At 40.1% G+C, this 16,130-nt stretch overlaps 3 protein-coding genes across 3 annotated transcripts in view; 2 read left to right on the top strand and 1 right to left on the bottom strand. All coding sequences in view use genetic code 11, as the record gives it.

The window, feature by feature from the left end:
• Window positions 1–4,162: 4,162 nt before the first annotated feature.
• Window positions 4,163–4,453, bottom strand: EGR_03280 (hypothetical protein; the record flags this gene model as incomplete). The annotated part of the gene is made up of 1 exon (XM_024492529.1): window positions 4,163–4,453. The coding sequence occupies one exon, from the start codon at window positions 4,451–4,453 to the stop codon at window positions 4,163–4,165; it is 291 nt and encodes a 96-aa protein (XP_024352930.1).
• Window positions 4,454–7,144: 2,691 nt separating this feature from the next.
• Window positions 7,145–8,535, top strand: EGR_03279 (Protein tailless; the record flags this gene model as incomplete). Its single annotated transcript, XM_024492528.1, has 4 exons — window positions 7,145–7,214; window positions 7,533–7,620; window positions 7,959–8,128; window positions 8,429–8,535. 4 exons carry the CDS (start codon window positions 7,145–7,147, stop codon window positions 8,533–8,535), a joined length of 435 nt encoding a protein of 144 aa, XP_024352929.1.
• A 1,623-nt stretch (window positions 8,536–10,158) lies between these two features.
• The window catches only part of EGR_03278 (hypothetical protein), a gene marked incomplete at both ends in the record, with an annotated part of 7,952 nt that continues 1,980 nt past the window's right edge, over window positions 10,159–16,130 (top strand). Inside the window, 4 exons of the mRNA XM_024492527.1 lie at window positions 10,159–10,201; window positions 10,807–11,028; window positions 11,164–11,331; window positions 14,007–14,384. Coding sequence (XP_024352928.1) covers window positions 10,159–10,201; window positions 10,807–11,028; window positions 11,164–11,331; window positions 14,007–14,384 — 811 coding nt within the window. The remainder of the gene's footprint in view (window positions 10,202–10,806; window positions 11,029–11,163; window positions 11,332–14,006; window positions 14,385–16,130) is intronic.

Here is a 16,130-nt window from a genome sequence, read left to right as displayed (position 1 = left end):
GTCTTTTCTGGAGCCGTGATAGACCAAGGCAAATGGACAAGAATGCATATTGCTAACTCACACCTGCCTATTACTATGGAAGTGGAATTTTTGGAGTCCAAAATCGCCTTGTGCTTGAACATACAGTGGTACAGAATATCAATTCAATTTGGGTGCTCCAAGTATGCTTAAAAGCCTACTATCTTGACGACTTTATTTGGGCGAAAATCTCGGTTAATATTTTATATTCACATATAAAATGGTTAAGTCATTCGTGATTTTAATTTTGACTTCAGACCACTTGGATACATCCGCACAAAATATAATTGTCCGCACGCGTTCCTCCATTTTTTAATGCAATATACTAGGAATGCAGTAAAATGTCAACGAAATTTTTGTCGCGATTTTACCAGAGCATGTCGAAAATTAGGCGGAAGGTAGGTGAAGGACCCCCATTGCACCACATGGCCATCAAGAAAGTGCGATTATCATTGAAAGTTACAATATCGGTAGAGTATCATATTCCACCCTCATTGCTGTATTGAATTACATGCATTTTTTTCTTGCCACAACGTTTGTCACAAAAAAAATACCATTCTTTTTGAACAAGCCATGCTACTTAAAATTCACGACTTTCACTTTTAAGTCCTGTGTCGTACTAATTGCGATCTGGTTTTTTTTAGAATCCTATAAAATATTAGATGGAAATTGCATCACTTGTTTACACGCGTATTAACCCGTGTTTTGCTTCACAAATTGTGCTTAATAACCTTAATTGTTCTCATAATCTCACTCAACGAAATGATAATACAAACTAGGTCTCTGGTGATGTGCTCACAATACTACTTAAGGCAGACAGATAGTCAAACGGTTTAAGTGGGCGGCATACAACATGCCTTTTGAGAGTCAAAGGGGAACTCTAGCATTGATAACTAAGTTGAAACATAAAATTAATCTCTGGAAAGCTTAACATTCGGTTGATTTTTTGCCACGTCTGAAACAACCTGACACAGTTGGCCTCACCTCCTCATCGGTGGAGAATCTCCGTATGCTTCTGTTGCTATTATGATTCTTTTGCTGCCTGCTTCTACACCATAGCTATACTTGTCAAAATACTCCCCAGTTCAGCGTAGCATCCATCTACTCCATGTCAATCAAAAGCAGAAGGTTGTCCCAGCATCTGATGTCCCTTAGCTTCTCGGAATTGTAACTTAGCCTGCATTAAGGCCGAGTTCACCCTTTTTTGTGCACTAATTTGTCTCCTGTCCCAACTTTGTTATACCACAAGCTAGACTCTAATCATATATTTAGAATCAAACATTTTGCACTCTGATTGTTCACTGGAATGTTTGCTGTTGCAATTACCTACTCTTGAGATCTGCAGCAAGAATAACTTTCAGCCGGTTCGAGTTTGGCGTCATGACTCTCTGCAAACCCTCGTTTCATCACTGTGTCTAAGACTGGCTCACTCAAGTTGAACTAGTTTCTCGTAACATGAAACGCCCGCCACTACTACTCTGTGTGTAATGGCTTCGCCGCGGTTTGTCTCGGTTTGGCTTGAACGAATCTCGCAGCTCAAGTAAACTATCGAAGAAAAAGGCTTTTTGGGAAATATAGGCGTGAATTTATTTCCTAAAGAGTTAAAAAATTATGAAAACATATTTTTTTTCCTCATTTTGCCACTTTTATCGAGTTAATGCATTTATGGAAGCTTCCTGGTCATCAGTCGTCATCCTGGTGGCCAATATCTCATCTCACGTAGTAAATTAAGCGGCCTTTACAGGGATCATAACAAATTAGTCTTCTTCCAGACTATTTTCTTGCATTTTCTGACTTAAATGACCATCTTAGAAGCTGTTAAGCTTGTAAAAACAATTACGATTACAGATTTAAGAGCCATTGATCCCTGATATGGTGGACAAACCGACGTCATCGATGCTGTGGCCTTAACCATACTGAATGACCACCCAATCCACAAAGAAATGAACATCCCCTCCGCTTTTTTGATTAGAATTTGAGAGGGGCCTAATTAGACTCGATGTTTACTTTGCCTTCATCCACGCACATACACATACACACACACGCACACTTGTTGACCTGTCACCTCGGTAACCACAAGATAATCAGTAACCAATTCGCAATGAGGTAATAACGCAGTCGATTTGTCCAATTGCGTTACGCTCTAGGAATGTGATTTTCCATTACTTTCCTGGGATACTAAAACAACTTTAACGCAAAAAATGCCGTTTGATGAGGAGAAATCAGAGATGAAATGAGCATTTAACTTGGCTCATTGTAAAACACAACCCGTGAGTTGTTTGAAGGGATCACAAATGATCAGATTGAAGATTAGAATAGAATCGGGCTGTTTTGACGCCTTATCAAATGAACACCTCCGTAAAGGCAAGATGGATTGGGATGGTAATCTTCTAAGGAAATATCGAAAAATTTCATTTACAATTTAGGCTCTAAAAATGTCTAGTTCTCAATAAGCAAACATCTTCGCCATTTCCAAATGCTATACTGCTGAGCGGACTTCCAAAATAAAGCGAGATCTGGAAATTCACCGAGTAGACACTGCTGATCAAGGTGGAGGACGATAATAGTAATGCGTACCATCATGGAACAAGGTGACGAAACATGTTTCTCGTGATGCAAAAAGTCAAATTTAAAGCGATAACCTCAAGTACGGCAATGGAATACCTGGCTCTTTAACACTACGAAAAATAAGAGGAGCCTCCGTTTCAGATGTGCCTCAACTTTTGCCTCAGCTGTCAATTGAAAGATCAAACTTTTCAAGCTGAGTTAATCTGTTTACGATTCGTCTTTTTATAGAAAAACTAAGGCAAGTATTTGTGATTGTAAAGCAGGAAAGCCCTCCAGTTGTGGACTAGTTCCGTTCCCATTCCAGATATTTCCTCGCAGAAAGTAAACTTTGAGATGAGTGTATAAACACAGTTGAGGAGACCTGTGCCTCCAATAAAATCCACCTTTCTCTCCTGACCCATATTCCTGCCCTCCAACAGGACTTAACGGAAGTATTTAATTAAATCACTTTATTTATAAAAATACCAGTTTGTTGTTGGAAATGCAATGAGACCTACAGAGAGGGAGTATGGCACAAACGCCGACAATCCCTTGGCGAATTACAATCGGCTAATCCCATTGGATCCAAACCTCAATGTTTACTTAAAGTGCCCTCTATTCGACCAACACTTTTTGAACTCCCACCTTAGCAACCATAGATGGGCTGGTTGCTGATCCAACGGTCAATTAAAAGGTGCGCCCTTGGGATTTAATGAGGCACTGTGCAGTTAAAAACCCAAATTATCCATGTGATAACTTTTGATGGGGAAGAAGGCGGTTATATGGCCCTAATTTGCGACTGGGAAATGCAGCGTATTTAAAATGAGAAAAAAAAAGTGGAGATAAAGATGATTTGAGTAAAAGAGATCATCTACTGAGGAGTGCGAATGGCAAAAAAGTGGAGTTTGTTAGGAAAAGTGGCAACTTTTTACTTATTTAAAGCGAGCTGAGACCACGGGCAGATCAGAAACCCTGCTTATCTAATCAAATCGTAAATTCGCATGACTTGATGTTAATCTAAATGAGTACTCTAGGAGGCACCATGAAGACTACTCTCTTGCCGTGCATTGTCTTTTCGAGCTATCGGCTTCAAGTTGGTGAGGTGCTCTCCATCAATCCACCCGTCAGATTCAATGCTCCACAAAAAAAAACTAACCCCATAACATTTCTTTTCTTATCCGGTAATTCCTAAAAAATGTAAGGAAAAATTTTGACAATTACTTTGATTTTTACTCTCGCGTTTGATTCTAAGCCGGAGGTATTCGTAAAATTCCTCAACTTTGGTTCAAAATAACTTTTTAAAGGAATATTCAAGTTCATAGTACGCACAAACTACCCGAGCGATAATGATATCAAACTAGTTAAAAGTAAAATTTGTAATTAAGATGACAAATAAAAGGCAAACAGGAACCGATAATTTCGTCAGCCCAGAAGTAATTCATTCGTTGACTCAATTGACTCGGCGGAGTAGCAGAGACGCATCAAGTGGCGCATCTTCGAATTTAATAACTTTTTGAGAATGAAACCGGAATTCTTTAACAGATAAAAGTCGCCTCTTATCATTTGATGCACATAAAAGGCAAAAGCTCAAGCCGAGTTAATCAAGAAGTGAGATGAGTGGAGACCGAAGAATGCGGTGGAATTGGTGTGGGTCCGCGCCCGCAATGAGAGACGAGGATCGGTTACAGGCGCAAACAGCTGTTGAACGCCGCTGCGAGGAGTTGCAGAGGTCTGCTCGAAAAAAACAAGTCGATACATGGTAGGAGGTGGGTAATATGACCCTGTGAGGGGGACTGCGGTTTGGATACACTCGCACACGAACAAACGCACAGACACCGACTTGACGACAGGACCGCTTCCACGCCACGTTCGCAGGCGTTTCAGTCATTGTGACATCTCGATACCGGAAGTTCTGTTCTGATCGGCCGATTTGACCCAACCTTTAAGGCCGTGCACCTCAAGAACCCTTCAACCGATGAATTTATCCTCATGAGGCAAAGACCGGACTATCAAACTAATCTTTTTGTTATAAATGAGGTGGGAAATAAAATAACGCTTATTTCTTAGGAGTTGTTATCACTCGAAGGCAAACAGGTTTGGGTGGCTATCATGTGGAATGAGGAGGTTACAAGTTAACCGAAAAGAAATTAATGAGCTCGCCTTTGAGCGGTTTTCATGACGTTAATAAAATTTCAAATTCGGCGGAGATGTACGTAGAGTATGAATTAATAAAATGTTACTTTTTATTGTTGATAGACAGTTGTAAGAAGCAAGTGAGAAGCGAAGCCTTTAACAATAAGTAAATTATCCTAATTCACATAAAACTGTGGCTAAAGCAAGACCGCATTTAACCGATTTTAGCCGTTGATTTTGAACAATTTCTTTTCCTTCCTTACTTAATAAAGCTGAAAGAATGGGATGTTATTTCGCTCGCATGAAATCTACTAATCTACAATGAAGTTTACCGAAAAATTGGCATCTGACTTAACAGTGATGTACAAGATTTCCGCCTGCATAGTAACACTGAGCCAAAAGTGGAGGCCGAATGTGAGTCGCATCTACTTTATTTTAATTCGCCTCAGAGTGAATCCTAATTTCACCGTCCGTTGACGAAAGACTCTCGGCAAAGCCCCAGAATAATTAGGCCGCCTTCGGTGAGCACAGGGTGTTCAGTTCAGTCAGTTATTAAACTGACACGTGCCTCTAACTCAATCTTTCTTCCTCGCTATCATAACACTTGAAAGGCGTAGTAACAACCAGAAACCACGGCGATTTCTTTTTTGTGTTCTGGAAAGGATGAAAGAGGGAGTAGAGAGACAGATGCTACGGCAAATCCATGAATGCCAAACATGTGCTCATTCTGAAAAAGGTGTAACTAACATTTAAATTAGTTTTACCTAATTATGAAAAACGGTGGCATTAGGACAACCCTTTTTTGTTTACACGAAGATTGCTCAAATAAAAATGGGGCTCCTGGGTGTAAAAATTGCACGGATTCGCATTTCTACGCCTTCATGACTTACCACTACTTCATGTACTTGTATCCAGCACTTCGGCCTGAAAAGATTTGCTGGTACTACTGAATTATTGAGTTTCTCGTTCCCACAGAAAGACTCGCCTCTTGTGCCACTGTGAAGTATCCAAAGGCAATTAGCCGTCCAGTCAGTGACCTTAGCGACCTATTACAAATCGGGACACATAAAGTTTTGTAAAAATATTTAAAATGGGATAGTAATTGGTCGCTGACAAGTGTGTTATATCTCATCTTCTGTCTGGCGGGTATGTAGTCTTTTCGGAAAAAAAAACTCCGCAATGAAGAAGACCGTGAAACCCATGAATAAATGGCTTTAAGGAGGACAAAAGTAACCTCCTGTCACGTGAGGAATATTTTTGGTTGAAGATGGGTATGCATGCCAAGGAAGCACCAATTCATCTTTGTGAGGATAAACTATGCTCTCAAGAAGTCGTGTTAAATCTTAAAATGGACACCATGTCTGCGCCCAGCACTTTACTAGATTCCAAACCGTCAGACTGCAAAGATTTTTTGTCAAATCGGTGTGGCGGCAGTTGTTTAAAATGCAAAATGCAAAAGTATGATGGCGGTAAGATTAGCTACGCCCTCATCATAGTCAGTCGCTTCTCTACAGTCTGATAATTGGCTCAGTTCCACCGAAAGGTAGCCAATTTTTCTTGTTTTAGGCTCTTGGCTCATTAATGCCTTGTAGATGGAAATAATGCATTAATTTTAACACAGATTAGACACGACGTATGCCAGAACAGTGTAAAATGCTCTTGCTGCGTGCATTCAGACAACAATGGGATAGATAATAGCAGTCATTTATGGCTGTGGGAATACACTTTTTAAAAATTGTTTGCAACATAAAAATTAGCATTTGCTTGTGCAGTTAAAGGCCCATCCTCTCTTCCTCTGAGTAAATCCAGCACACGTAACAACTGCATACTGATCTACTCTCAGTTTTCTGCTCCAGATATAGTTCAGTAAAATACTTTATTAAAAGATAAACTTACATCCATTCATGACATATCAATATTTTTGGTAATTATCTACCCCACGAACTTGTTTCTTTATTCGAACGAGAAGCCAACAGATTTTTGGTGTAATTGCCTGAATAGGCAAAAATGCGAGTGAAGCGATTCCTACATGTCAATAGATTGAGAAGTAAACACGTACCGTTATTAGTGTGGTTACTTTAAATCCACTTTAGTTGAAACGCCTAACTTTCGTTCAACGTGTGGCAGTATCACACGTGGATTAAAGCAGTATTTACAAACCTTAAGCCTCGAAAGCAGAATTGAATTCGACTTCAGATCCATTGAGTCTCACGGAAAAGCTTTTCCTGTTGTAAATCACAGAATTTTGACACCAGAATGGGTATCCACTATCCTTAAGCGCAATATATAGCATTCAGAAAATAAGAGAAAAAGAACAATAGTGATTGCGTCTTTTCATTTAGTTGATTTAAGAATTGGGCAGCTTTATGATAATGAGAAAAATTATTGGAGATAGGAGGAAGCAATTGTAACTCAAAATTCGTTCGCATATCAGTTGTAAAAGCCAATGGCGTCGAGGCGCGGGCCTAAGTCACCCCGCGGTTGGCTTCTGCGTGCGCGCATCCCTCCACACCCCGGTGTGCGCGTACATGGCTTTTGAGCGAGGCGACCAATTACCGCTTGCGCGTAGGGCTGCTTGTCGAAAAGTGACCAAAAAGGCATACTCGAATAGCCGAAAGTTATACCCTGTGAATCGGCTTGATTTTTGCTTCCAAGCTCTTGGTGTCTATCCTCCTTTCTTACCACATGTTTGCTGACTCCAAAAATCCTGCTGGAAAGCCTTCCACAAGTGACTTTCGGCAGTCCACAAATCCAATGGGTAACAAATATTCTACTCACAGTTAAAAAATTGTTTTGTAGGCTACAAAATTAACTTATTTATTTTGTTAACTTAGCGACAGGACGGATTCTCTATGACATTCCGTGTAAAGTGTGCAAGGATCACTCCTCAGGCAAGCACTATGGAATTTACGCTTGCGACGGGTAGGTTCGGGTGTTTAAACAGCAATAGACAACCGTTTCTATATTTTTTTGAAAATTTATGAGAAAGATAAGTTTTTTGCTTCCTGTCTAAAAGGAAGATATCATCGTGGTTACTAAATGGAATTGTAAATTTGATAGAGGATTTTGAACCAATTAGGTGTCAGCATTGCCTCTAAGTAGTTTTATAGGTGTGAGCTCTCCCAACAAATTTACCAGACTTTTTAATTAAAAACCAAACAAGCAATTTATTTCATGCATTCTCATTGACAGTATTTACTTCCTTTTCACCTTAGCTGTGCGGGATTTTTCAAGGTAAGATGATACTCCACTTTTCTTAGCCACATTAACTTCGTCCTACCCTTGAAGCGGTCCATTCGGCGCAACAGGCAGTACACATGCAAATCACGAAACGGTCAGGAATCATGTTGCCGTGTGGATAAACCGCATCGAAATCAGTGTAGAGCCTGTCGACTGAAAAAATGCCTCGAAGCTGGCATGAATAGAGACTGTAAGTTGAGCCTATTTAAGTATTTAAGTATTTAAATATCGTGCCTCTTATATTTGCGAGCTAGGTAAACCCAAAGTAGAATTGACGCTTTTCTCATAAAATTGCACAGTTTTGTGAGTTAGTGACAGATGATCGGTAAATTTAAAATTTCTAACACATTTAGCCTTTTAAAAATGTAAGTCAGGAGTATTTTTTGGAAGATTGTAAAATTAAATCGAGCATATTTTAACGTCTCACGGCACAAATTAAGTCATTTTTGAGCAGAAGGGAGTAAATTTAGTAAACCTTGATCTTCAATAGTTGATCAGCTCTCCAGGCCAGGAAGTCTTCTTGAATTAGACCCGACTGTCATTCCTTTTCCTGAATTAGTTGATAAGGAGTATTTAAGCATGTTGGTATCATCCTAGTGTGTCAGGACGTATCCTCTGGAAACCCGTTTCTGAGAAATGCATCCAGTAGAAAAGGCAGTTCATACTTAAAAACATTGCTTTTCTGATTTTATAAAAAAAAAAGATTGAAAAATTTGTGATTACCTAAAAAGTCCCTTAAATCCTTTGCCATCCCTGTAAGTGGCTACAAAGTGAGGATTTTCGCAAAATTTTAATGCGAGTATTTAATAGAAGGGGAAAGACAGTAGTCAAACAAAATGCTACAACCATGACAACAAAGGTGGTGAATTTTAATGCGAAACCTCTTAAACCCTCAGCATAACTGGCGTATGTATAAGCTCTGGCAGGCAAGGTGTCTAGGGCTAAAGTGTCGATTACTAAAGATAATGCTTCCTCATAACTTATAAAATATATTTACAAGGATAAAGTTTTCAAAAAAAATTTTTCAGAACTAGAAGACAAATATGTCGGATAAATGACAAATAACGTTGATCAGAACTTAAAGATCTATTTTGCCACTTTGGCCCAATCCCTTTTTCTGCTTCTAATACAGATTTTACTCCCTGTCCTATAAAACTTTTTTTGTATGAACAGGTCCTTGCATATTAATTTAGGTTTCATAATTGGATATCACTTTATCCTCCCTTTTTATGGCAAACAGAACCCATTGCAAAGAGGTCACTTATAGTCAATTACCTCTCTTGCATCTCACACAAAGCGATGATTCAAATGGGCGCCAGTCTGGAACAGGTGTGAAGTTGAGTTTTCAGACAGCACACTAATTGTGCCGGGACCACACCCGCATCTAGAAAACCTGTTTTTTGTGCTTTATTTTTTTTTCCAAAAAAAAAAGAAGTCAGAAAGAAGGCAAACTGATTTTCTCTTCCTGAATAACATCAAGAAAGTTGGTAGTGCAATCAGAAGATTTTTTCTTCCGAAGTAGGAATTAGTGAAAAGGCCTTGAAATGCTATAACAATTTAAATAGCGGCAAGGATACGTTTTTGTGGCCATAGGTGAATATGAGCGCTTGCATTGTTGGTAGCAGCGTTGAAATTGCGTCAGAATGATAGTTCTCACCGGTTAGAGGTTAAAAATGGGGCACTAAGCGTGAGAGAAAGTGGAGACTCCCCACTGGGCAATTAAAATGGAGCATTAGAAGTGCGCAGGTTAAAGCTCGAATGAATAGTGCCGTTGCTGCTCTTGTTGAGATTGTTGTTACTACGGTATGATTGACTGGAGTGTATTGGTCATCAAGTCAGTTTTGGATACGGATAGGTTTGCGTCGTGAGATTTTCACATCGTATGGCCGAGTGTGTGCAGTGCTGAAATAACTAATATTAACAATAATAACTACGGAGCTTCAATACCATCAACATGAGAGAAATGACTTCATCCTCAGATCTTCTTATTCGCTCAAACTGTTTGCTGACTTGTTTCTCTATTCCATTGCTGATGTTCCTAGCCTCCGGCAAACTAAATCGACTCTAACACATGCGCGCAGATTTCACGACTAAGGCAAAGAAAAAGAGGGTCCGCAATAAACTTCTGTTGTCACGGTAGTAAGAAATCAATTTAATATGATTAATTTAGTATGATTGTTCGTGAATTTTTTGACAAGGAAAGTGACTGTTACTTACGCAATGGCCATCATCACTGAAGTGACTCCTTCTCTGGTCGACGCCCGTGAAAAGTAAATAGAAGGCTAAAATTAAAAAAAAATGTTTTTTTCTACTGTAAGAATAGTTCCTGATTTATCACCCACTGAAAATTTCATGAATGAATTTCAATTCAAGACGACTAATTTGTCGGCAAATACTTAAAGGACTTACCCAGTTGGTGAGTTAACAAGACTTGTGAGTTGTTGGGTTGAGAGAGAGGGGAGGAAGGAGGAGGGCACGTTGACTGAAATAGCCTTCGTGTAACCACCTTCGCTTAAGAGCTCTTGACCCACCATGAGAGCGAAATCAGCTCCACTTAATGCTAATGAACTCCACTTCTGCCTAGATAACCAAAATATGTGCTGCATCCCGGTAGCCGGAGAAATATTTACATTTAACACAACCTCTTAACCTATTTAAAGCAATAAATAACGCCAAAATTTTGTTGACATTTTGACATGACAACTAAGAGAGGAATAAGCAATAAAATGGCGTCAAAGTTCCATAAAAAGATTCCCCACTTTAGTGGGCAATTAACAAGCAAAAAGGTCATGTCAGGCTAGGTCAAAAATGACAGTTTCACGAGTGATGTGAAAATGAAGTAAATAAGAAATGATATTATTCTTTTAGCTGTCCAGCACGAACGTGGTCCGAGAAATTCAACTCTCCGAAGACAGATAGCGTTGATGCTTCAAGAACAAGTGCCTTCAAAGCCACGTCAAGAAATGCCTCCAAACGCATCCAGCTTCTTTGTTTCCCATTCAGATACTAGGATCTTTGAATCTCAAGCTTATCAACCTCCACTACCTCCGCAGTCGCCATTGTCATCATACATTCCATTCCATTTTCCTGGTTGGTGCTTTTCTAAACACTTCTGCAACTATCCTGGAAGTCAACAATTTTTTACTCCGTTATCTAACTCCTGGGAGGTTTTCGCAAAAAGTGGTTTACCCCTCCCTCCTTCTAGTTCCTTTGTACAATTTCAAGCACCACCACTTCTACCTTCAACATCAGCTTGTTCCAAACTCCCAGATGAAGAGGCTTTTATGTCCAATCTGTTACCACCACTACCGCTGCCACCGCCACCACAGCCTCAAGTTCTGTCAAAAGCTGAGGCGTTTGGGATCGACAACCTTCTAAACGATTCGCCAATAGGTGAGTTGGGAAAGAGTAGGGAAAGGAGGCACTTTATTTATAACCTTTTACCTACCTGACCAAAGCGATGCTGTGTTAGAAATTCCGGTTAGAGGCATTTGGATGCATGATGCGTGATTGACAAACGGGTTGTCTGATTTTTCGACAGGTGAGAAATAATCGCTCGCACAGTTGGGAGTCTCATGCGTGTAGATGCGTAGAGGCAGTGGGAAGATATTCAACCTCTCCAGAAAATGCATTCCATCTCCCCTGACCAGGAGCTTCTGGCTTTTTCCCTGACTTTTATTAGGTAGCCAGCCATTGCAAAGTGCAGTACATTTCGTTTGGTTTGTTGATGAATGAAGTGGGCAAAAAGAAAATTTATAAGAAAATATTTTGTGGGAATACGTTATTCTAGAAGACGCTAAGAGATAGGTAAAATGGGTCCATCAATCTATTCACTAATGCTGGATCATTTAAAATATACAGGCGAAACAATTTTGTGCTATTAAAAGATAAATATCTCCAGTTTTTTACTTTCCTCCGTAGACTGCAACTTAGTAAAGATTTTTATTAAGGGAGTTAAGAAGATTACGATTATGGATATTTTCGTAGACCTTCAGACGAAATAATAAGGACTGGAGGTCACAGCAGAAGTGCATAGGTTGTGTTAATAAGTTGTAGGTCGACTAATTCGGGAAGCAGCTTTGTTAAGAAAGCGATAAGGGGCCGAGAGAGAGACGGGTAGGATAGGGCACACATATTCTGACGCAACAAGAAATAAGATCCAATCGAAATGCGTTGATTTCAACCTCTACTATGCAAGCAAGGCTTATGATTGGTTGACTAATGTGCTTTAACACACAAAAACTGGCAATAGTTTCAAGACCTGTCAATTATGCCATATTTACTGTATTGACGCCATTTCGGGACGTTAAAGTGAGCCATTGGAGGCAAGAAAATCAACAACTTAGCATCCGACCCTTCAGTCCGTACATGGATCCAGTAAATCAAAGTATTGTAAATGGTCTTTGTACAGGAAGGCTTTAGTATTAAAAATATTGATAGAGAGATTTAAAAAGGGTATTTGTCGTTCTGTACCCAGTGGAGCACTTAAATGACTTTTGTTTCTTTCTATTCACTACCGATTAGATCTGCTTCATTGCTATCTGATTAAATCAGTGAAGAATTATGGTCCTAGAATCCGCAATTGCATTATCTCCTTTCTCCATCGTCCTCCGCCACTGCTCTCACTTCTAAGCCTATAGCATCTAGTTAGTCGCCTTGTTCTGAAGTAAATTCTCCCAGTCATCCCACCTTTAAACTTAATTGCTGAACAGCCTCATTTCATGCGAGACATTCGTAAAACAGAACCGCTGCCCACTTTTATGTACCCTAGAGTCCACGCAGAAGATGCGCGACGGTTTTACTTCTTAGCACCCATTTATTTTAAATTTTGTTTTTTTTTGCGTCCTCTAAAGCCAAACCTCTGCTTCGATTCGCCATCCACTAGGTGACAGAAAAGGCTGCAGTGACATGGTTTGTCACCTCCCCAATAGGCGAGGCCTATCCAGAGGGGGATTCCTCCATAATGCAGTGGTGAAGGCTAGATGATATTTTACAATAAGAATGTTGTCTAAGTCAATCGCCTTCGGTAGCAACATTTGCCAGAAAGAACCATGAAGACTCAAAGTATAATGCTCTTCCACTTTAATTTTAATACAATATTTTACCATGTTAACCTTACTTTTTAAAAGGATGATATTATTATAGAAGAGTTGTTTCACTGACATCCGCTACAGTTATAACAACAGCAAGTAATGATGCCGATAAAAGTGTATTCTGTTCAAATCAGTACCTACAAATGTATATGAGATAGGTAAGCACACATTGCAGGCTGTATTTACTTCCTCACTCCGTTTCCAAGCTTACTTGAATATCCAGTTAACAGTTAATAAGTAACTTCTCTGCAGATGTGTGGATATAGCTAACCACTCCTGGATAGCTTGCCTGACTGACCTCTGGCTGCTCAACACCAACTGGCCCTTCGAAATGCCAAGTATTCGCACTCTTCACCGGCTTCCAAATTTGTTCACCGCTTCCATTGTACATTTTCTCACCAACGCCATTTCGTCGCACCTAAAGTTATGCCCCAAAGCATGCGTCCAGAGTCGAACAGTTCATGTGTTGAATATTCATTCACAAGTATGATGGCTTTATGATGACCTAGGAGCTAATGCAGCTAAGATCCTTGCTGACGTATAGACGTAACACCCTTTTGGAAACACTAGCACCACTCAGACGTTTCACCGTTCATTGGCTGATGGACTGAGCGGCTGAGCATCCCATCATACTGCAGTACAAAACGTGTTTGAAGACTTCCGTAGGCGCCGATAAATATGGGGGCGGGTTTGACACCTCGGTTCACAAGACTCTCTGTTTATCACCGCATGCTTTTGCATGCACACACTTACAACCACAAATTGATGTCATTTTGATTAATAAGCACGTAGATTGATACGCAACATGAGTCGACTGCTGGTGAAAGAAAATCTTCTCCTGCCTGCATAACAAAAACACGCATGAGGGAGAAGGCATTTATGCCATCTACTCTAGAGGACTATTAGCACAGACCTAAAAAGTTATTTTTCTTCTTTTCCTCTTTAAAATCTATGATTTATCTGTATGAATCTTAGTACGAACGCAGATCGAGGAGCAGGGCGATGAGGACGAGAGGACTTTGGTGCGAGGTGATTCAGAACCAAGAATCCCACCTCAAACTTCTATCATCTCGGAAGAACTCGCCGTTTGTGTGAAAGGCATTCTACTCTCCATAATGACGTGGATCAGTACCTTTCGACCGGATCGACAGCTGCTGCGAACATTCCTTCAGCCCACTACCTATTCCTCAACTTTTCAACTGACTCCTCGTGAGATCGCCCGTCTCATGAGCACCTCGTGGCCAAGAGTCTTCATCCTCGAGGCTATAGAGGTCTTTCTGAAGGGTCAAGATAGTAAAAAACTCATTAGTTTCTTGGCCAAATTATGCAGCAATGGAGATGTCACCGGTTTTGGTGAGTACAATAAATTAGCTCATTTAGTTTTCTCCTTTATTTTGATGCTTGCAGGTGTATCTGTTTTGCGTAGTGGAAATACCGCCTTCGCAATTAATTTTAACCAAATGTGTTGCGAGCACATAAATCAAAATTAGGATTTCAAGGTAAACTATGAAAAAATAACAAATGTTCGAAAAGTGGTACTATATTTTAGCTTGCAAAGTTTTCGACTTTTTGCATTGTTTAACAAAGCTCTGGAAGGCAGCTTTAGCACCGAAAGATTATCCGTTATGCCCAAACCATTCTGGGATGGCTTGTTCAACATCGATATGAAGTGACCCTCCAAAATTCCACATATTCGAGGACTGGAATATGCGTCAAGAGTCTGACATTCCGTATCATGAATATTTATTCCCAGAAATGACTGCTGTGTGATGAGAGGAGTACCACCACGGTTGGGATCATCACAGACGTACAGCTGCAGCACCATCCTGAAAATACCATTGCCATTCCATTGCCTTACTGTTCATTGCTTGATAAGGAGGGTATTTAGGCGAATTGTATTAAGTAATTTCCGTACGCATCGATAGATTTGAGTGGTTTGACAACTTGGTTCACAGGAATTCTTGTTAATCACCACATGCTTTGCATGCATACACACGCAACTGCAGATGCCTCACACCTCAACGGAAGGACCGGGTCAAATAAACACACCAGTCACTCTTGACAGCATAAGATCTTTTCGCTTGCAAATGAGGGTGTAAAATTAACACAAAAGCAGCTCTTTTGGGTGTGCAATAATGTCAGTCCCGCTCTGACTTGAACGCCTGGTTTGTTGCAGTCACATTTTGGATGGAAACTTTCGGCCGTAATTTCGGAGAAAAATGGACCTTAAGAATAGACAATCTGACTACCAGGGTGTCAATTAAAATGAGATTTGTGTTGTCAATGCTCTGTGGCACTTCAAATGAGGAGGAAAACGTCTCGTTGCAAAATATTTTGTTGAGTTTGATTTGCAAACCTTTGGACAAATCTATCAGGATGCTTGCCAGTCGGATCAGATTTTAAAAAAGCATATTGAATTGTTTAGCTAATGTTTGCTCACGTAAATCAAGCCTATCTTTAAAGGAGGTTTCAATAAGCTCCTAGTACTACGGACATAACTATTACTTACCTCCTCAACAAGGCTAAAAAGATGGCTATTCAGAAAAGGTCAAATCACAAGAGCCAGCCATCGGAATGTTTAGCGATCCAACATCAGGAATGATTTTGAGCCATAAATTTCTTAAAAAAATTCCGAACTCATGGATTGACAGCTGCAATCGAATTCAGGAAAAGGGAGGTACAGCACTTTTTCTTGTTGAATTGTCAATGCTTTCGTTAACAATGCTGATAGCTTACTAGCCATCTAATAATATCAATGCAATGCCTATTCCTACTTTTTTTTTGATTTGGAGTTTGTGCCTACGTGGAAAGCGTTGTGAAGATGAAATAAACCTTCTACAAGCCAGGGCGTCAAACTAGACTTCACTTGAATCAAACTGTACATGTAGAAGTCATCAAGCACAAGTTGTACCGTAATGGGATGGGATGCGCAGTGGGTCACGTTGGCCAGATGGTCCTACCTGCAAATGCCTATTCTACACACTGAATGCCTGCCACTGATACATAACCTTCAGAGTGACAAAATGGCATGAGGGAGGATTTGTTCTGTGAAGGGGTGAACACAACCCACTTAGCGAAAACACTATCTGTAGCCACTTT

Source organism: Echinococcus granulosus (assembly GCF_000524195.1).
Source record: "Echinococcus granulosus chromosome Unknown EG_S00017, whole genome shotgun sequence".
In the NCBI taxonomy this organism is placed as follows: domain Eukaryota; kingdom Metazoa; phylum Platyhelminthes; class Cestoda; order Cyclophyllidea; family Taeniidae; genus Echinococcus; species Echinococcus granulosus.
This window is presented reverse-complemented; position numbering and strand designations above follow the sequence as displayed.